We start from the raw sequence: 22807 nt of genomic DNA, 5'->3' as shown, positions 1-22807 counted from the left end.
CAGCACTTCTGGCCAGAAATGTAAGGAATACAATGGGTCTGTAATTAGTAGGGAGGCAAAAGTATGTTCTGTTTTTGTCAGAATCGAGGTTATGGATCCTTGTTTTAGGAATCTGGGTAAGTAAGTTCCTTTCTGCATTAATCAATTGTGATATCTTCAGCCACTGTAAATATTAGTGATTTTGTAAAATATGCTGGTAATATATCAGAGAGTGAGCATGATGGGCGTAATTTAAATTCAAGTTGTATAATGTTGGCGATAGTATGTCAAAGGAATTGAGAGATTAATTTGGGGTGTTTGTTGGGAGTGTGATTTAGAACAAGATTTTAGATGCTGTTCTTATTGCTGTTCCCGATGGCTATTATTTTTTTGAGTGAAACACTTACTGAGAAAATACCAAAGTTCATGAGTAGGCGAATCTTGCAAAGGTAAATATTTGAAGCTGTCAGTTCTTTGAACAGTTCTTTTTTGAATTGGCTGCTGAGTCGATGCAGGTTTTATAGTAGATTTTCTTGGCTGAACAAATTTATTGTTGTAGATGTAGCTTTGGAGTTTGCAGAGTTGTACATCTGATTGCAAGCTGGAGTCCTGCCTTCTCCATTCAAGAGAGCATACTGCTCGTTGTAGGAATGGTAGTTTATAAGTCAATGTTTATAATGATTTTTACATAGCGTGAGTAAATGCTACCTCTGCGGATGCCACTCTTGCAAATTTAGCTGTGCCGCACTCCATGCTCAAATGTTGCTGTCCAACCTTCACCAGTCTCACTTTTAATTTTCCATGCTGCTACATAGTTATTCCGTGGCTACATTTTAGTCAGTTCCTTTGGTATTTTGCCTTTCATTTGCATTTCCCTTGTTCCGTCTTACTGCCAGTTATAGATGCTCTTGCTGGCTAACTCTGCCACAGGCATTGGCTGATGGCCACAGGTAAAAGTATTAGCAAATAATGGGGTATTGCTTTGTCTGCAAGCGCGTGATGTTTAATAGCACAACCTATCCTAGGTTACATATCAGTCAGGCAGTCTGAATGCTCACATTGCAACAGTGGCTCCAATCAGGCTGTGGCATTAGTTAACGCTGCAGAAACACTGGCTGCTAATTCTGCTACTTTGAGAGATTCCAAGAGCACAAGGCAGCCAGAGGAATTGAATTACCATACCAGCGGAGGGGATTACCGCGGAAACACAAACACAGCCTCATTGCTTATTGGGAATCTTCGCTTTTAATGCTCTAGTCGATAACGTCTTGTCATCACTGCATGTCTGGTAAACCAGATTAAGCTAACAGTTCACAGCTGCAAAATGGGCCTGTTCCTGAGTAAAGTACGATCCAAATTTATAGTTTTCAGAGCAATAATTTTTAATGATTGAGAAGACAACTGACCAGAACAGAAGTCAAAAGCACTCAAGTACACACCAGACATATTGGGTTGAAGAGTTATACAAAAGCACACATCTCCTGTGGAGCACCCCTCAACTATAACCAGGACAGAAACAGCCTTATATAGATCACTGAAACTTGTGCAATCTCAGGGAAAATGGACAGCCTTCGCTTTGATGCATGTGCGCACACAAAAAACAGAAATGGAACACTTTTCACGACCTAATCAGCATTTGCCATGCTTGCGTCAGAAGTTGGTTTACTCTACATTCACACTACTTGCAGGTCAATGACTCTCTTCATTCCTTAACCCATAATAAAAGCAGCAATAACTGGATCCTTGGACTCTTCAAGCGTAGCCACTCATTGAGCTTACTTTGGTAAAAATGCATTTCTATTGTATAAACATTCCATAAGCAAACTGCATCCTCAAATAGACATATTCCTGTGGTGCTCTGAACGCCGAACAGAGATGGTGTGTGCTGTGGAGCCAGTGATCAGCTTCTGGATCAGTTTCTTTCAGTGACTATTTTTTGTATTATTAGATGAAGTACCACAATTCCACGATAACAGTGATCTTAAAGAGCCAATGGTGTTATACCAGTATTACTTATATATTTAATTGAGTAGTATCATCTCTTTAGCAGTTTCTTCAGGAAAAGCTCACTTTGCAAAGAACACAGAGACACAAAGGTCAAGGTCAGATTGGTTGTATAAACATACAAAAAGAATGAGTCTTATGCAAAAACTAAATTGATCTTCTTCATACTGATTAAGGACATGACATACCTGTGGTGCAGTGTGCTGACATGATTCAATGACACTAGTTTATTAAAAATAACTTACATAAATATACAACCTCAAGGTTATGATTTTGGACAGCTTTAATGATCCAGCACATTTGAGATTTGTCGATGAGATTTTAAATAACATTAAGAAAATTCTTGTAAATTTACAGGCTTTTGAGATTTATGTAGCCGATCTGGGACAAGTTACACGGTCATTCATTGCACGTAATTTTTGAAAAATGTGCTTTCCATCTTTAGAGTGCACTCTTTAGTGGGAGGGAGTATTTAGTGAATTTCAGGAGATTAGCTCAGCGCAGGTCAGATTTGATCAGTGTAAGTAGATATTAGAACAAAATGATGAGAGCTGATAGACTTTTACCAATATTTATTGCCGTTATCTTTGAAGATTTCTCAAGGAGCAACATAAATAAATCATTTCACGACTCAGGCCAACAAGCATTTCAACAATCAACATTCATCGTTACCTCAGCTATGATGTTAACATGACTTTGAAGCTCCGCAACTCTTTACAGTGAAAAGCAAATGCATCATGATACAAAAACACAGCCCAATGGCAGACTGTGGGATTCCAATGCCTCCTTGAGACAGGCATGTCTTTTTGATGCACTGGCGTTGGGAGGCAAAGACCAGTGGAAAGACGCCTCTTCCTCGCCTTCCATCAGTATCTCATCAGACCAGACACTTCAAGTTGAAGCTCAATCACACTTCACTGATTCCACTCAAGGACCTCTTATGAGCAGGCTCATTTAAGAAGTCTGCTTCGACAAAAGGACGTGCCGCTGTACCTGCTCTCTCCCCGCAGACTGAATACTGTTGGAAGCAGGTAACCAGAAAGGGAAGTTTAGGAGAACACTATTAGCCATGGCAGCAGAGTTGGGGTGGAAAGACTATCCACCAGAAGCTACTCCTAGAGACAGTACACCAGTCTAACCGGTGGCATTACATCTTTCTTAGCAGAAGTACAGCCTGATGCTCTCTCTCTGGTCAACAAACACCACAGACTGGCAACAGGCATGGAAGTACCTTCTTTACTGGACCCTGCAATCTGCCTGCAGGCATTACCTTGGGAGCGAGGGGAGACAAAGGCCTCCTTGGTGGAGGGAACTCCCATCCCTCCTACGAAACCACTGACAATTACCCACAGGCCCCCAAAAAGCAACCTTCACTTTTTTCCCTTGTAGGACAGGCTGAAGTACATAAGAGTACTTTGAGACTCACTCATTTAAAGGAGAGGCATTGCAGGAGTAGATGCGAGCCCAGGGAAGTTAAGTTCAGTTATGAGCAATCCTAAATTGCTGCTTCTAAGGGTTACGTGCCACTATCGCCACACCTGGGTAGCCTTTTACGCCAGTACTGCTTATGCTATGCTCCAAGATGGGTAGAAAGGGGGTTCCAGAGCTGCACACCCTAGCACTCTACCACAGTAGCACAGTAGCACTATTGCAAACAATATTTTCAGAGACAAATCAAATGTACTAACATCGCCAAGAATTATATTATATGGCTTAGATCACGTGAGATTCTCAAAGCAGGACAAAGAGGAACATGAAAGACACAGCACCTCTTTTATTTTTTTGTTCCCCACAAAATTTAGAACTGCAGATTCCTGTATAACACAATGTTCTGTTCGTGGCATAGCCAAGGCAACTCTTGTTAGTGCAATCAATGAAATTCACACGTGACTATGGGAACATAGATTACTGTGAATTTCGCTATGGAGTATGACCTTCAGACAATGTGATCATTGTAATATTGTGGCCACTTTCTCGAAACCTTTTTCAGGTACATGGACCATGCCTTAGGATAATCGATGAGTTTATTTCATGCTTTAGCAAAGCATGTCCAAGATAATGAAACTCTTGTTTTCAGCAACAAAAGAATGGAAACATAGAAAAAGCCTACCAAACAGAAGCACACTATAAGCATCGCTACACTAATGCGAGACACAGTGTTTAACACTGTGCTGTTTGCATACATTCACTAACACTGGCCATTCGCCGCAAGGCTAAGGTACCATTGAACCGAACATCTTCCAAGGGTGCCTGGCACCAGCTTCTGCCATGGAGCATACTTACAGTGTTGCTTCTCTATAGCATCTAAAACGCTTAAGTTCACCTTCTAAAAGTTTTTTTTATTTGTTGACGCATTCAGCAGTAGCTTCAACCAGTGGGGTTTCGGAACATTTTGCATTGGTGAGTGTGAAAACCCTAGGCAGATGTCAACCACGAGTTGACAGGAGACATAGCAAAACACATTACTTACCATACAGCAAGTTTCGTAGGAACAAATAGGGCTTAGCTACAGTGACATAAAGGATGGTTAAGGTCGTGGGGGGGGGGGGTAGTTAAGTTAGTTAAATGCAGGGTTGGTAGAATACCAAGATTACAGAAGACATGGATCACAATTAGGTAGTTATGCATTAACCAGTAGATGTGACATAGCAGAAAACATTTTGCAGTTCTCCCCATACATAAGTGCGGTAGAACCGAGAATGTTATTAGGAGTACAGAGTACCCACATCAAGAAATAAAATCCTAATTAAAATAAAGCCGGGTCACACCTGGTAATAAACAGGTCTTATGAGAAAATAAAATGGTTTGCAAGTAATCAGGATTACAAGTACAAAGACACTGGAATATGTAAGAGGGCGGCACAAAGTAAACCGCTTTGCATAAGGCAATATTGCTCAAAGGAGTCCTGCAATAACTAGTGACCATGATGCAGCAGATAATATTAAGCAGTTTGAGGTATATATAAGTTAGAGCCTGGAATGTAACATGGATTTGGAAGAACAGACATCAAGAAATCAACAAGCAAGTCAAATACAGCAACTATTTGTGTGAGGAAGCACTGTTCATACAACTGAGGACAGGGTTGCACAAATTCAAGAGTAAAGGCACAAAAACACCCGAAGTACATAAAGACAGAGCGAAGCACAACAAAACTGCATAAGGCACTACTGGTCAATAGATAATCCCTCAAAGCTGGAGCGTAATGGTTAGTGACTAGTTGTGAGAAGTTGGCCTGGCATATGCTGGTCACTAGTTATAGTGGCCACCTTGCACCAGTCCAATTCGACTCTTATGGTAGATAGGTTGAAGACAACCTTTTAAAGAAAGCTATCCTAGTGGTAGCTGTGGAGAGCAGCCTTCAGGCTAAGTCTCGGAGGAATGTAAAGCAGCTTGTTTTACCTTATAATCTCTTGAATTACCAAATGAAAGGACACCACACAGGTATATATATCAAATATATATGTATTTATTACTACTAGACACACTCTACTAATCTCTTTATGAGATTAGAAGTCAGGAACACATTCAAATATCAACGTTTCACAATAAGTTAAGCACAAATATGGCTGGGGCCCTAGGGGCGTACCAGACCATATACTAAAAAAGAGGTTTAGGAAAGTCGACTTGCAAGGGGACAAGGCCTAGGGCCTGTAGAATCGCTGGGGCTTCACTAATCCACGCAAGGCAGGTAAGTAAAAGACCCACGAGAGACGCGTGCAGTGTGAACACAGCGGCGGGTTCCCTATTGATTTCAATGGAGCAAGTCGAGGTTGGATTTTTAAAGTTTTAGGGTACTTCGAGGAAATCTACAAGCAAGCCACTTACAAGGTAAGTAATTCGAGGGCCAACACACACTAGGGCACCGGAGTGCACGAGTTACCTCACCCAGGGAAGCCGGGTGCATAGGTGTCTTTTGGTGTCGCGTCGCGTCACTGTTTTCTATGGAAGCCAAAGAAGATTTGCTGCTTGCGAAGACTGGAGAAGTGTCAGAAGGGACAGTGTTCACAGTCACTTGCCAGTGACCCGGGGCCAGGAAGATGGATGCCCACGGATGTCGGGTGATTTCAGGTGATCAAAGGTGTTTTGACTCTTCGCTCACGAGGTCCAGGAGAGATCGACGATGACCAGCAGCTGGATTCAGAGTGTCCCACGACGTCTGCAGCTGACTGCGGTGTCGGGAACCGGATTGGAGCCAACAAGCCTTGGCAACAGCAAGTCTCGTGAAAAGTGAATAAAGTCAATGGTGCAGACCAGCAAGGTCTGAGGGACTCACCCAGTGAGGGTAAGTGAGGGCAGGCCTGGAGCAACCAGGGGAGCCCTTTGGTTCGATCAGAATGTCTTCAGGGGACCCACAAGCCAACGGGCAAGGGATTGCGAAGACGCCTCATGAGGAAATGCTTTACAGGAGCCCACGGTCACTCGGGACGGGGTAGGCCTCTGATTTTCGGTGCACAACCTGCTGGAGGCGTGGGCCACCAATGGTCCAAAGCACAAGTTCGTAGAGCGTCGTGAAGGGGTTGCACTCGACAATAGTCCACGGTACCCAGGTATTGCTGTTACTCGTCACTCGTGGGGTCCACTCGCCTCAGCTCTGCTGGGGACTCACAATGGCCGTCGAGAAGTCAGGAAATCCACTTCCGGGGCTGCAGGGACTTCGGACTCCGGCGGGAAAGTTTGCGACCGTTGATTCAAGTTTTTGGTGCCTGCCAAGCAGGGGAGTCACTCCTTGACTCCAAGGGAGATTCTTCTGTCTTCCAAAGGTAGTTGAACGTCGAAGGGCCAGGATTCTTCTTGTAAAGCGTCGTCCAGGGATATCTAACTTGCAATGTCAAGGGTTCCCTAACTTATACTAAAAGGAAGGGAGGGACTAGCCCTATGACTACTCCTCTGGGAGGGTCAGGGGAGTGGGTGGTTACACCCACTTCCCTTTGTCCAGTTTCGCGCCAGAGTAGGGGCAGGTAGCCCCTGAACCGGTTTGAACTGGCATATGCACAGAGGAGCCAACTGCTCCCCCAGTGCAGGACTTCAAAGCACTCTAGGAGTGCACCCACCGAGCCGCCCCAATACACTAAATCCTGTCTGGAAGGTGGTGACACCTCCCTGTGACAGGATGCCTATTGTTGGGCCTCCTCCACTGCGAGTTTCAGTCAGCAGCAGGAGGGCAGCCCAGTGTCTGTGCTGGTGGCATCCATTTTGTGATGCCAGGGCTCTTTCAGATTTCTACCGTGTTTCCACATTAGGTACATGTTGTCCCCTCTAGAAGGGTGGGATCATACTCCCACACCAGTTACTGGTGTGGGGGTATGATTCCAAGTTGTTTGACACCAAACACAACATGTTTTGATGCATTTACCGGTAGGTTATAATGCACTTAAGAGTATATGGTTTAACCACATCCACAAACAGCCACAGAGAATAGACTCTGCCAGCTGCAGAGGGGCCCTGCTCAGGCAGAGGCACCTCCTCACATTGTAAACCAAGCACCCTGCCCTCAGGATTGATAGGGCCTGCCTTAGGGGTGACTGATAGGTTTATATGTGTGTGTATGGTGAGATATAGGAACCTATACCTCAGTGAGGAGTGCTAACACTACCTCACCCAGGCTGCAGTAGCAGGCCTGTGGTGTCAGATTGTGAATGCTTCCCAGGGGTGGCATAATACATGCTTCAGCCCCTGGTAGGCTTGTGAAGAACCTATGCCCTTGGTACCTAAGGTACCATATACTAGGGGCTCATAAGGTACCACAGTATCCAATCACTAGTGCATCTAATATGCACACCAGTCATTTAAGGGAGTAAGCAGATAGGCTGGGGTCCTGGATAGCAGGATCCCAGCCAGACTAGTCAAAAACCATTCAAACACCAGGAAACAAGTGGGGGCAACCATGCAGTCAGATTCCACCTTCCTACACTAGTAATGAGAGATAGTTAAACACAGAAATCGAGGAGGCTTAAGGACGTTGTGCATCACCAAGAGTTCATTTAAAGGCAAACTGCTTTGGTTGACAGATGGACACAGCGTGCAAGGAATTTAGGAGAAAATGGGGTTCAACTAGAACGTGATGTAAACACACAGCAAAAGAAGCTCGGCAAGAGGGTTCTTGAGGAGGGATTTGAAACTTTTAAACAGTATATGTAGATGGTCACAGATGTGCCTCCAACTCACAGATAAACTAAAGATACCACGCCTAACAGAAAATGGCTTTGTGAATAATTTTTGATTATTCTTTAGATTACCCTGCCTCTGGGAAGCCTCTCCTAGAATGAAAGAACATTTGTTTCACATGCTCTTGTTGAAGTCTGTAGGTCAATACCTTCCGACAAAGACAGGGCCTATAATGGAGCTTATCTCAGCATGTGACAATCAACAGACATTGCAGCAAAAATGTTTAATAGGCGGGTCTGCTAAGGTTACACATGTGTGGAACTGGATGAAGGAATGAGTGTCGGTGTACAATTATTTTCCAAACACTTTCATGTAATAAGGATACATTTTCATGTAATAAGGATACATTTTTATGAAAAATGCTAACAATATCTGAATGTACAACACAATATTTAAAATCGCATTTGATGACGCAGACGAAGACTATGATATTCTCAGTACTGGCAGAAGCAATTCATTATACCACAATCCGCAGTCCTACCTTCATGCTCCTTCTCAGAGGTTCCCATCTTCCTTATCTTCTTGGGTGACTTCATGAAGAGCGGGAAAATTGTCCTCAGGCCCAATATGTCCACAAATTTATGACAGTTATCTGTGCCCTCTGGGCCAATCATGGCATGGTCTAGGACCTTCAACGCGCTACTGCGAGACATTTTCTTTTCCCTGTGATTGAAAGGAGAATGAATCAGAGAAGTTGTGGAAAAAAAGAAATAATCAGATGGAACTGTTGAGAGAGTATGACAAGCACTGGTAAGTGGCTCACAAATGACAGCGAGAAAACAACATGGCATCAATGTGCAAATGAATGATGCACATATCACAACCAGAAGATGAAAACTTCCTTCATTATCTGTTACATGTATATACTGTCAGGGTGTAGAGTAAACTAAATTAAGCGTTTGATAAATGTAACTTAATTAGATGAATTTAATTCGATATTTAGAACTCATCAGAGCTTTAAAACAGAGGTCTAATGATTAAATAAAAAACACAACCACGTTGTTCGGGCTTGTAAGTGATGCTATGTTCATATCACAAAGTTAAAGTACAGCAACAATAAGTAATTAGATCATTCCTTAAGGGTGTAAGGAGGTATAAGCAAAAATAGCCTCACTCAAATAAAAGTTTGCCTATAAACCTCTATGCCTTATCAGTGTTTAAAAAAAGGAGCCTGGATATATTTTTAGGACAGTGTTTTGGGGACAGTTAGTATCAAAGACATGACTATTTGTGACACGTTTTAGATGCAGGTTATATGAAATGCACAGAGCTTGCACAGGGATTCAGAAATGCGGTCCAACACGAAATAGTAACACTAACAGTAACACTGCAACATCTGTCCTTCATACTGATTTAAAGTTCTTATAAGAAAATGCCCTTTATGGAAAAGGACTCACATAGATTCTGTGGGATACTTTTTGAATTAAAGGTGCATTCTTTAAAGAATTGAAGTTTTCCTGCTCCAGATCTGAAAAGCTCATTCAGTGCAGGCTTTTTGTAGTTTGGGATTTATTGTCCAGGATATCCCATTATACAATATTGAGTAATCTCTGAATGCGACGACGACCCTGGACTGAATGAGCTACTGACAGATTGTAAACTTCAGAACTGTGAAACTTGGGCTGGAATTTCTACCTACTGCTAGTGGTGGCTCCTCCCCAATGGTGGAGGAGCATCACCCCACTACCTGGCTCAGAGCCAGCAAATGTAAATTAAAACTATGTCCTTGCAATGTTTTAATTTACATTTGCCAGCTCTTAGCCAGCAGTGTTCGGAGGGGCGGGGCCAAGATATGGGAGGGGGGAGGAGGAGTGCTTCGTGCACTCCACTCCCTAAGTGCGCATATGTGTTTTTGGCCAGCCGTATCAGGCAGACCAAAAGACACATGGGCACTTCGGTTTTCTCCAGCCCAGCTTCATTGAGCAGCCAGGCTGGGGAAGCCCCACAGACTTATTGGTCTGAGCAGGGTGTCTTTACTGCCTGCTCAGACCAATCATCCCACTGCTCAGGGGTTGGACAGAGAGTCTGCCCCAGGGGCTGCTGGGACCAGGAGGCAGGAACAGGAGAGGCGGCGTGACGAGATGCGACGCTGGAGCGGCCCGCGGAAAAAGTTACGTTTTATTTTTTATATATCGTATCGCCCGCCGTCCGTGCGCGCCAGCTCTCGCGTGACCCCATCCGCCCCACCATCTTTTGTTTATGGAGACTGTCGCTGCCTACCGGACAATGTCACTAACTTTGGTATTCAGTGTACAATGAAGGTAGTATTTATGCGTTTTATTTAATGTATGTAAAAGGTCTTTTCAAGCACTGCAATTCACACAGTTTGTGATTATAAGCATTACATTATATTTACAGAGCCTTTAAGTACAATGTAACAGAAAAGCATAATGTCAATTTACAGCTTTGGGATTAACTTTGTGGAAGGCACAGTATTTTAGTAAATTGAAAACACACAAAAGTAAATAGTAAAGGCTCTCGGTAACAGTTAATAAAAAGTGTATTAGCTCAAATAAATGAGTGACATGAATATATTTTGGCAGTTTAATTTCTGAAATCAACAAAGAGAACATTCTAAAATATCAATTGGAAATAACCTCAAACAACCCATAGGATGCCAGATAATTATGGGTGCCTATGTAAAGTAGGGGAATCAAGATTCAGATCCTAGGTGAGGATCTCCCTGCCTTAGAGCAGTCAGGATAGCCATGATGTTGGGAGACGCCAATTCGCCCTCATATTGCATATCATTGACAAAGGGAGGGTGTGTTCGGGGAGTGCTGTGGCAACGGGAACAGGCAAGAGGAGAGCAGACATCTTATGAATGTTTGGAGATGTGCTAATTGCATATTGATCTTCAGTGAAGTTGACTGCAGAGAGCAGGTCTGTGGAATATTCATGCCCCTGCAGGGTCAGGCTTTTAGGGATCAATAGCTGCTGGACTGCTCTGGGTTGATTACATTTGAAATATTTATTCTGCCGCAGGCAAGCTGTTGATCTTAGTTGTATTCCCGGTTGCTGAATCGCCCGTTGCATGGAAGAAAGTTTGCTCCCAGTGGGTCAAACATCTTCAGCAGACAGGACAGGCTGTCCTCACTGAACACCTCTACTGCTGCCCGTTCGACTCTAGAACCCTTGGAGGTTTCCTTCTGGCTGCTTCGCCGTCACATATCCACCATCACAACGGGATATATATTTTTTTTTTGTGTGTATTCATATTGTGAAAAAACATGGTTTGAGTGCAGTTTTGTTGTGGATTAAAACTGAACATCACTGAAATTCGCAAGTTATGGTTAGAACTGCAATCCCCAAGTCATACAACAGCCATAACACGTGCACCAAATACAGTGCTTATGGATTTTCGTCACATTCAAAGTCACAACCTGTTACTAAACTTTAACTGTATTTAGGTGAAATTGGATCTTTTTTCAAAAATACATTAAAGGTATTAAAACGAATCTTAATGATAACTTCACTTTGTTTTTTTTAGTTAATACATATGTATATGCTTATATAGTATCCCAAAGTTGATAAAGTGAAACAAAATACACTCAAAATTCTATGGTTTGACATATTAGGACATATCTGTCCTTCATCTAGTCCTTGTAGAGCCTTACCAGTAGATACATCAAACCTCCTGTGACAAATAACACATTTGAATTTCACTTTGTCATCATTTAATAAATAGATAATCAGCCATCATTGAGCAGCATGACCTATCATTCAATTAAGTGGTGGAACCCCTTTAGATTGAACTTAAAGCAAACATTTCTCCTTCTTTCACTTTACTAGGGAGGAATTATGGAGCACTATTCCTTACAAAACTGATCAAGTTCAGTAAGCTTTGAGGGCATTTGTTTATGAACAGCCCTCTTTGAGGTCCACAACACCATCTCAAAGGGGTTCAAGTCTAGAGTTTGACTTGCACATTTCAAAATCCTGATTGTTTTACTCGTCAGCCATGCAAACATATTCAATGCTGAATTTTGGATCATTGTGCTGTTCTGTAACAAAGTAAGAAGGACAAACGTACACACAACACTGCATTTAAAGATTATATAGGGTTAAGCAAAGACAAAACTGGAAAAAACAAACTTTGCCAAGCATTGTGTGCAAGGCATACTTCTTTATCCTGCCAAGAGAGTTATTTTGTCTCAGAGAAATCCAAACACTGGCCAGATTCCCTCTGACATTTCCAAGAATTGTTCACTAGTAGAGTTAAATTATGCCAACTAACTATACTAACTACAAAAAACTTCTACCCAGTAGGTTATCTTTTGGAGAATGCATGCATAACTTCTTAGGGACGAACCCAGTGCTTATTTCACTCTGGTGGGGCCCACTAGCACTTATCCTTGGGGACCGAAACTTATTACTTAACTTCCAACACTGATCCAGTGCAAAAGTGAGAATAACAAACTAGGAAAAGAAACAGGGAGAGAAAGAAGGGAAAACCATGACACATGGAAAATCAGGGATGAAAAAGAATCTAAATGAGTGAGATAAAGGGGTAGGCAGTGATAAGTCAACAATGAAAGAGGCAAGAGGTGGAATAAAGACTACGCAGTTCTGGCATGGGGCACCCTTGACATTTGATAGCATCGGCCACAGACTTACGAACAAAACGTTGGGCACCAGCACTTATGTTTTTGCAGATTAAGGACTGGGAAAAACACATTACAGAAGTGTACACAGATCACAAAAATCTTAAGGTTTGAAATCAGCCTGAACACTTACCCTTACACAGCTTAGCTGTGCTTTGTTTTTCTCTACCTACGGTTTTATGATAAATTATAGACCAGATACTAAGAATTAGGAGGCCGATGCCCTATCACAACAAGATCAGTTTGATCTTGACCACTGCATCACTTGAATTAATGTATATTATTTTTTGATCTAGGTATGTGCAGAACATGAACATACAGACATAGAGACTTGGTTAAATATCAGAAATAAATCAAAAAGATAGCCTGAGGTATCATGAAAAAGCTGTGTATATACCGTAGACTATTGATTGGCATGACAAATATAGCTGGGCATCCCAGGAAATGTTCAGACTTTGACAGCAGTAAGTTGATATTTTTGGTGGCCAATCTTATTTACTGATGGTAAACAATCTTGCTAAATCATTGTTCAAATCAAATGCTCACGTAGCAAACCTAAAGCCTTGCCTGTTCCCCCTGGCATAAGAAAAAATATCTTGCCCTCAGTGACTATTTTTCTGGTGGATAATGTATCGAACCACAAATTTCACACCACATGAATATTTCCCGGGCATCAGACTGGATCCAGAAACCTTTAGAGCAGCTCTCCAGCGCACCAATAGGTGGCGTCATGCATACAAGTGTCACCCATGCTCGCTAGCATTAGGTGCTTTCTAGGCTGTCCATGTACTTCGATGCAGAGCCCATTGGCAGATTGGTAAGACCAGTGTGCATATCTCTCGATTGGGACCTTTTTAGATAGATACTAGTCCAGGTCACAGAACAGTGGGAGGGCCGGTGAGAAATCTGCGGTTAGATAGAGAAGTCATCAAAAAGATCATTACCGAAGGTAACTCACTTGTTCTTCTGGCAGATACTTCTAACTTCAGATTCCTCCTCTTGTGAATACATACCATAGCAGTACCTCCCAAGATGGTAGGCCTGTGGCCTAGCTCTTACCAAAAAGTCCTGCAGTACCGAGCAGGTGAAATTCCCCTCTCAACAGACCCAACTGCAAAAGTAGCAGTGCTTAATGAATATGTGTACTAATGCCCACATAGCTGCCTGACAGATGTTCAGTACATGCATTCCGCGTGCTAACGCAGAGGTAGAGGCTTTGGCCATGATGGAGTAACCCTGTAAGCCTTCTGGGGGCTGCTCCTTCACCACTGCATAGCGGATATTTATGCAGAGAATAATGATTTGAATTTGCGCTGCCTTGCCCTTCTTTGCTCCGGAGATCCCTACAAGCAGATGATCATCCACTCAATGTTCCTTGGTACGATCAGTATAGAAGCTTAATGCTATTTTAGAGTCCAAATGGTGGAGTCTTTCTTCTTCCTTGAACAGATGAGTGGGAGCAAAGAAAGCTGGAAGTGTGATATCTTGCCCAACATGAAATGGAGAAACCAGTTCCTTCAAAATGAAGCTCGGGTCGTCAAAACCAACTTATCTGGAAAGAAGGTGCTATACGGTAGACTGACAGCCTAAAGTTCACTCATAAGTCTAGTAGAACTTATAGGGACGAGAAATACTGTCTTCAAGATCAAAACCTAAAGGTACAATTGGGTAATGGCTCAAAAGATGTGCATATCAAGAAAGTGAGGTCAAAGTTCAAGTCATACTGAGCCGTCACAAAAGATTTTGGGGGAAATAAATGTTGCAAACCTTTCAAAAATCTCATCACAAAGGATGATTTGAATACCAAAGCTTGATACAACAAAAGCGAAAATAGCACACAAACCTTTAATCATGCGCATAGAACAAACAATAACATTTCAGACCACTGTGTCTGTAAATGGTTAATTTGTCGGGTGCTGCATCAATCAATAGATTTGTCCCAATGACAAGCGTATACTCGCTTATTGGAGGGGTGCCTCAACCAAGATGACATCAACAACCTGAGTTAACAGGCCAAAAATGTCAGCTGTTGCCGCTCAATCTCCAAGCATAGAAATGCAAAGTGAGTAGGCCTTGGCCGCAGCACCCTGCCCTAGTGCTGTGACTGAAAATTTTCCTGAAGTGGCAGCTAGATTGGAGGACAGATGCTAATATCTAGGAGTTCTGGGTACCACAATGCACTGGCCCAATCCAGTACTGCTAGGATGACTTGGACCCAGTGGTTCCTGATTTTCTTCAGAACTTGGAACAGGAAAAGTAGTGACAGGAAGGCATACAGGATTTCTGAGCTCCACTCTAAACGCAGGCCTCTTCAGAGAGATAGCTGCTATAAAAATTACAGCGCCCAGAAAATTAGGCGTTCTCAGTAGTGGCAAAAAGATCGAGCCAGGGCTCACCCCACTGCTGGAAGATGGTCTGTGACACCTCAGGGTACAATTGCCACTTGTGATCTGCTAGGTGCCTGCAGCTGAGTTTGTCTGACCTGGTGTTTTAATCTTGCCAGGTATTTCACCACCAGAGAAAGCTCTTGGCGGTCCAGCCGGTTCCAACGGCCCAGGCCTTCTTGAAATAGGTCCCAGCAACACACCCCACCCTGCTGGTTGCAGTACTACAAGGCAATGCTGTTTTCCGAAAGCACCTTCACCAGCCTTCCTCTGATGGGGAAGAGAAAGGCATATAACACTTAGCAAATTGCCCTCAAGTAAGACAAATTGATATGAAGTTGAGTTTCGCAAGAGACCAAATGACTCTGATCTCCAACTCTCCCAGATGGCTTCCCCAACCAGGCAGTGATGCATCTGTGACCTTCCTCAGCTCTGGGTAGGGTAAGGAGAGGGGCCCACCACTGACCCCATCTTGGTCCTGTAGCCACCATTGCAGATATTCTGGAGTCTCTTCTGAAATCTGGATACAATCAGACAGATGTTCCTGATGCTGTACCCACTTGAATGCTAGGTACCATTTGGTGTGCTTGGCTAGCAAGATGCAGGAGGCCAACAACCCCAAGAGACCCAGAGTCATCTGCACTAAGATCCAGGAACAAGGTTACAACATCTGGATTATAGCCTTAAAGTCCTGGACACTCTGCGTGTAGGTGGGAGGAAAGGCATGAAAGAGTACTGTATCATTTATGGCTACGATGAAGGGGAGCATCTACGAAGGAGTAAGGTGTGATTTTGGCAAGTTGATAGTAAACCGAAAGGATGTTAAGACGTTAGCCACCTTCAGAGGTGTTTGATGACCACGTGTGGTGAGCAGGCTTTCAGCAAACAGTCATCAAGGCAGGGGAAGACTGGTACCCTTAACTTCGAAGGTGTGATGCGAGCACCGCCATCACTTTTGTGAACACCTGAGGGCAGTGGTGAGGCAAGATAGGGGCACTGCAAACTGAAAAAGCTCTTGGTGCACCGTTAAGCATAGATAGCATATGTTGGCCTGCAGGACGTGGATGTGAAAATAAGCTTCCTGCAGGTCCATGCCACCATCCAGTCTCCATGACAGACAGAACCTGGGTTAGCATGTGAATTTCACATTTGTACCTCCGCATGAACGTTTTGAGAGGGCCAAGATTTAAAATAGGACATAGGCCTCTATCCTTCTTTGGCACATGGAAGTAGTGGGAGTAACACCCAGTTCCGGTCTCCTAGGCTGCAACCTTCTCTATGGCCCCTTTGGTCAAAAGTGCCCGCACTTCTTGGTATAAGACAGGCATATGGTCCTCCGTATGTCACTCTGAAGATGGTGGAAAATGCAGCAGAGTAGAAAGAAATGAAAGGGCTTAGCTCCGGTGGACAATTTACAGGACCCACTTGTTGGCTGTGATGGGTTGCCTATTTGGAGAAAATATCAGATTCTGTCTCTGACCTGGTGGCTTTGTGCCAGCAAGGACACACTAAAGTGGTTTTGTGGCTGTGACTGCTGATGGGGCAGGGGACGGAGGCGCTCGCTGTCCCTACTGTCCTTGTTGTCTCTGAGAGACACATCTGTCATGAGGCCCAAAAAGCCTGGCAACTGGTGGAGGATTCTGGAAAAATAGAAAGCCTCTACCGTAGCCACGGACAGGGCACTATTTCAAATAGAAGTGCATTGCAGGAGAACAAAGGCCCAAAGAATGTGTTGTGGCTCTGTTCTCTTTGAAATGTTCCAAGGTTGAGTCCGTTTTCCAGCTGAAAAGGCAAGTGCAATCGAACTGCATGTCCATTAAGGATGCCTGGACAACCCTAGACAAGCCCACTGACCTCAATGAGGTGTGGTGCTGAAGTGCTACACTGATACCCATAGTGTGACCCAAACAATGAGCTATCTCCAGTCCAGGTATTATTACAAATTTTACCACATCATAGCTTGAGTGAGGAGTGCCTGAAGGTTGTCTGGAACAGCCGGTAAAATTAGTGTTGTGTCACAAAGAGCATGGGAATAGTGGGCGAAGAGAGAGCTGGAATTTACAGAGCAAGGCAGATGGAGCAAAATATTTGTTTGCAAATGTCTCTATTCCTTTGGACTCATAACCAGGTGAAGAGGTAGGGAAAGCATTGGTATTGACCTTGCTGGTGGATGCCTGTACCACCAGACCCGCTGGCGTGAATGCTGTGTTAGAAAAGCAGGGTCGCCAGGTGCAGGGAAATAACAAGTAACCTGTTTAACAGGCGGCTCTGTAGATGGCTTGGACTAGGTGTCTTTAAGAGCCTTATTGAATGGCAACAGTGTCTCTGTGGGAGCTTGACCAGGTTGTAATACTTCCGTCAGCACATTAATCTGGTGTTTCATGGTTGGTAGCTGTAGGTCCAAAACATTAGCCGCATTCACATCACCATAGTGAAAGAAGCACTTTCATCTGTTACAGGACCCTGATGGACACAAGGCCAGCATCGGGTGAAGTGTCTAGCCCACTGCCATCCTGAAGTTCTTCATACCAGTTTTCCTCATCATATTGGGGAACATAATCGTCCCAGTGTTCACAGTTCTTGCTGTCTGAACCTGTGACAAAAAGACTGTATAAAATCCTAGCCCGACCATGTGGTAAGGGCAAAGTATTGGAGTCAGAAGAGTTGCCATGTGGCTACTTGCCAGGCGCAACTTCAGTGATGGTCATGGTGGATTAAACTCGGTGTCAGATAGGCTTATGGGCTGTACATCCGCATACAGTATCAATGGTGTCAATGCGTGCAGAACTGAGCAAATGTTGTCACTGGACAGTAATCGGTGTTGAACCAGATGAGGGTCGAAGGGGCACAGACAGTGCAGAGAGTGGACATGATGTTGGAAATCCAACTGTAGGCCCCTGTGAATCGTTGGGAATCAAAGGCACACAAGAGGGAGTCCTTAAAGTTCCAAATACAAGCAACATGGCCCTCCTGTTTTCAACTTGCTGCAAATTTGCCAACGGACCTGGAAGCTCGGGATGTGTTGGGACCATACACGGAATCAGACTGTAAGACGCGTTGGCACCCTTGCATGCTTTCAGGAGTTCAAGAGTAAAGGGAAGTGACCATTTCCAGCTTGGTTTTCTTATGGTTTTTTTCTTTGACTTACCCAAAGACTTTGACACTGATGTTGATCTGCAGCTGTAACAGCTTCAGAAATGGGAACAGGACATTTCTTTCAACTTCACAGAGTGGAATTTTTTTGTGTTTGCCGAGATACAGTTTGGCCTCATGATAAAGTATGGCCTACAAATTCATCTGAGCGATGTAGGCACAGGCCATTCACAGTGGCGTACCGAAAGTTGAAGGGGCCCCCCCTGCAAAGTACATTGAGGCCCAACCTGGACTCACTCAGGAGCACCCAAGCCAGGGGACTGTGCTAAGGGGGCCCCCTGGAGCTCGGGGCCTCCCCGCACTGCCAGGGCTGTGGGGGCCTTTGTTATGCCACTGGCCAAAGGAAGTATTATGCTGATAACAGTGCTTTGTTTTCAGTGGAGAAAATGAGCAGGATTAAGCCACTCTGTAATGGGCCATCACTAACATCTTTTGTCCTTTATAACATGGTTGGGAAATGGTGTCAAAAGAGAAGGGACTCGAAATATTCTTCAAAAGTCCCACCACCATTTCTTATATTCACACAATAGCTACTTATACACGTTAGAAAGGCCTGCCTGACCACAATAGTATTTGTCTGGCAATCATGTTTTTGACTGCATTTTTAAAACGGTAACAGAACTTAACTACAATGTTTTAATAAGTCTAGACATATTTAAACATTAACATTTGATTAGAATAATTTGGGGGGGGCAACGGTTTGTTTCCCCACCAGGGTAGGGCGCGGCATTAAGCCTTTTGAAGACCTCTCTTTAAGGGGTAGCATTTTCCCTTGCACACTGGATATCGTTTGCTAGATGCTGGTCGAAAAACCAATGAGAAGGTCCGGATCAACATCTGAAGGCCCGAAAAGAAAGGAACAGAATATGCATCTCTGCTAGTCACTACGGGAATACCATCCCACGGAACTGTATGTCGCTGCCTATCGGCACGCAGGAGAACTCTAAAAATTACTAGATTCAGTCCGACACCAGGTGAATATTCACAAGGAAAGGAATCGGCGCTTAAAGTTTCCATAAGAATAGATTTTACTGTTGAACTTGCCAAGAGCCATGTTTGCACATTAAGTGTATTGGTAAACGTGCCTGAATTTTTCAGATCAGTGCTAGGAGGCAGATCTCTTTCAGAAGCTGCTGCAAAACTGTAGAGCACCCTTCCATCCTAAATTAAAACAAAATGTCATTACTGAAATTTAGGAAGCTGATCAAGGTCCGGCTTTTCATTAAATAGGTTCTGGGTTGTTAGTGCATTTTCAGCTGTTACATTGAGATCTTTGGTTTTTCCGTGCACAAAGGCACCTTTGGATGTTTGTTCGTGATTTGTGAAAAGTATATATACATAAATAATCCTTGTGGTTATGGACAGTTTGATTGAAATGGGTCATTTGATATCGTTGGCTGGCTGGCCCACAGCGAAAGAGTTAGCACAACAAGTTAGTCACTTGCATGATTTTCCACTGGTTCACATTACTAATAGAGGATCTCGGTTTATTACAAGATTCTGGTCTATGATGTGTGAGGAATTAGGTATGTTTGCCTGTCCACTAGTTATCATCTTCAGAAAGATGTGAGGTCAGAAAAATAGAATCAATATGCTGAATAATAGAACAGATATCAAACCTTGACACAAGGGGAGGAAGGGAGCAAGGTGTTGTGGTTGGCAGAGTTAACTTCTATTAACACAGAGCACTTATCAATCGGAAAGGCGCCCTTCTTTAGGATGTACGGCTATCATCTCAGTATATTCCCTCTGGGTCATTCTTTGTCTACCTCAGGTCCCTGATATACATAACTCTACACAAGAAGTCCTAAAAATGATATAAGCAAGCATATGAGTTCTATTCTGATCGCAAAAGAAACTGGGCTGAGCGGGTTTGAGGTCTACGGCGAAGTCCTGCGATCAACCTCAGCCGTGCACGTCTTTCAGCTGTGCGTAGTGGATGTTTGGTAACAGGGCCAGCTCTGCTGCAAGGCTGAGACCTAGTGCTGGGTCTGAAGAACGTACAGTGGTCACAGGCTGCCATTTTAGGTATTTGGGATTCAAGGGTAAGAAATCTGACTTGTGAATCCTGTAACTTGAAGCTTTTTATTTTTTATTTTAACCTAACGATGGGCCATCTGAGGGATCACCATGCAGTTGTCTGGGGATTAGAATGTGCCTAACCTACACTTTAAATTACATTTTTCGAAGTTCATTTTGCACTGAATGAAGGGCACAGGGAATGCCCCAAGTCTTGTCATGACTGCAACTAGAGAAATTATTCTCTTGCAGCAACTAATCCGCATATGCCGATCCGCAACACTACAATCGAACACTCCTCTGCCCAAGGAGATCTCTTTCTCTCTTTTTTTCTTTTTTACTTCTCAGACGTGTGTGAATTATTCACAAGACCCAAATTACAGAAATATATAAAAATGTTAATACTTTAAAGCCCACTTATCAACTTTTTAAAACGCTAGTATTAGAAAAATTACTACAAGGATGTAAACCAAAGAAAGCAAAAACACTTCTTTTTAACCCTCAACTGACATTTTCTCTCTAACCAGATCTGCATGAAATCTGGTATGCCGAACCTTAGCTGACTGACTTAGTAGACTTCCCAGTTTACAGTAAATCTGGTAAAAAATTAGAGGCAAATTAAAAACATGTCTTTTCAATGGGAAGTGAAGCTGCACCATCACTACAATGAGGACCACCATTGTTCAATTTAAAAACACAGGCAACAACAGCAGCACCTGGATAGTTAAGGTTAAGTCTATATTTCCACTGAGAAGTCTTTTATTTTTTTGCTAATACTTTTGCCTCAGTTTAACAAATCTGCACAAAAATTCACAATAAAATAGTTCACCTACTTGGGTTCCCTATGTAAAATTTTGTGCAGATCGTTTCATCAGTCATGAAAATTATGACATTTGAAATATCATATGCGATGTGTTCAACAAAGTCATCTAACAAGTCGTGAGTGATGTCATAAGTAAGGTCATAAGTAGTGCATGATGGTTGAGGGAATCCTGGTTCGATTACCTAACCAAGGCTGTCAAATATCAGTAGTTTCTAAGTTTTGGATTGGAATCATAACAGAAATGTAACAGTTTTTTTCTGTGAATTTCAGAGATTTCTTAAACATACGTTGAGGTATTCTAACCAGGGCTAACCAACCATCATTTTACTTTATCCTTTAGGCTTTTTCGATGTACAAGTTTATATTCACCCAAAAAACACAATACATTTCAGTTAGCTTTTACGAATAGAAACTGTAACAACAATTACATTCACTCACGCCCCACCATGCAGTGTTGTCATCAATGTCATCATTTCAGCGGTTGCAGTCGTGTTATCAATGATGTCATAGATCATGTCATTAGTGATGGAATATGTGGCTAATTAGCAGGGCATGAGTTACAGTTACCTTTGGGCAGTGATCGAGAAATTACAGCCCGGTGCCGCATGCACATTAGTACATCAGATTGAATCAGTGCATTCAGAACTACGTTTTTTTAAAGTGATAGTTTTCAAAAATGAAAAGGAAACATTCATTCCTACTCCAACCCTACAAAAATGCCAATAGTGAACTTAGAGCCAAGATAGTTGTCACGTTGAACACTTCAGCAAAGCCCAAATCTCACACTGTTGGCATCAATGCAGCCCTCTGGCACACCGGAGAACATACTATGTTCCCCTGGGAAAATGTTTATGAGTACCCATGCAATTCAATTTTCAATTCAAATAGACTTTATTCGGATTTCAACAAACCATCCATAAAAGCACAAAAACTAAATTTTTAAAATACACATTAAATACTACAATTTTGGGCCGCAGCTTATTACATGTAAGAATATAATTTATAAAAACAACAATGAAAACGCAAATATCCTTCTGACTGGGCTGTGCATAAGGCCATCATTCAACAATATATACAATTATGCATAGAAAATGGCTCATAAATTTATGTTGACAAAACTATTGCAATGTATTAAATTTCAACAAGACATGCTTTAAAGTGCGAAGTGAATGTCTAACAAAATTAATCAATTTTCAACGACCTGCGTGAGCGTACAATGGCTTTAAGAAAGCTACTAACTCTAAAAATTAATTCATCTGATCCCAGCATTAAAAAATGTCTATAGGCAAGGTTGTGGTTAAACAAGTCATATTTCCTACAATATGGGATTAGATAATGTCTTGTGAATTTCATATAAAAACCACATCCGAAAATAAAATGGATCATACTCTGGGTTCCACCGTGGTCACAAGGACAATGTAGTTTTTCCGAGTTTTTGATGTAGCCCAGTGGAAAGCAGATGAGGTTTATAATGCTCCTATCCCTGAATCTAAATAATAGAAGTCTGGTCCATCTACCCAGTTTTTTACACAAATAGGGCTGGGGGGACGTCAGGAATTCAATATGTGATTCCTGGATTAGTAAGTAGTCAGTTGTGGATTGTTTCACAGAGTCTGCTCTTTCCCTTTCATTATGAAAATGCTGATAGAGTGCCCTTCTCACCAAGTTTTTATGGG

General features: G+C 42.8%; 1 protein-coding gene across 1 annotated transcript in view; it reads right to left on the bottom strand.

The window, feature by feature from the left end:
- CTNNBL1 (catenin beta like 1) overlaps positions 1 to 22807 on the bottom strand; it is a 460868-nt gene that overhangs the window by 151619 nt on the left and 286442 nt on the right. Inside the window, exon 11 of the mRNA XM_085619195.1 lies at positions 8630 to 8811. Within this exon, the coding sequence (XP_085475321.1) occupies positions 8630 to 8811 (182 nt within the window). The remainder of the gene's footprint in view (positions 1 to 8629; positions 8812 to 22807) is intronic.

Source organism: Triturus cristatus, chromosome 7 (assembly GCF_964204655.1).
Source record: "Triturus cristatus chromosome 7, aTriCri1.1, whole genome shotgun sequence".
NCBI classification, from domain to species: Eukaryota; Metazoa; Chordata; class Amphibia; order Caudata; family Salamandridae; genus Triturus; species Triturus cristatus.
The sequence above is the reverse complement of the archived record's forward strand: the minus strand, read 5'-3'. Positions and strand labels throughout refer to the sequence as shown.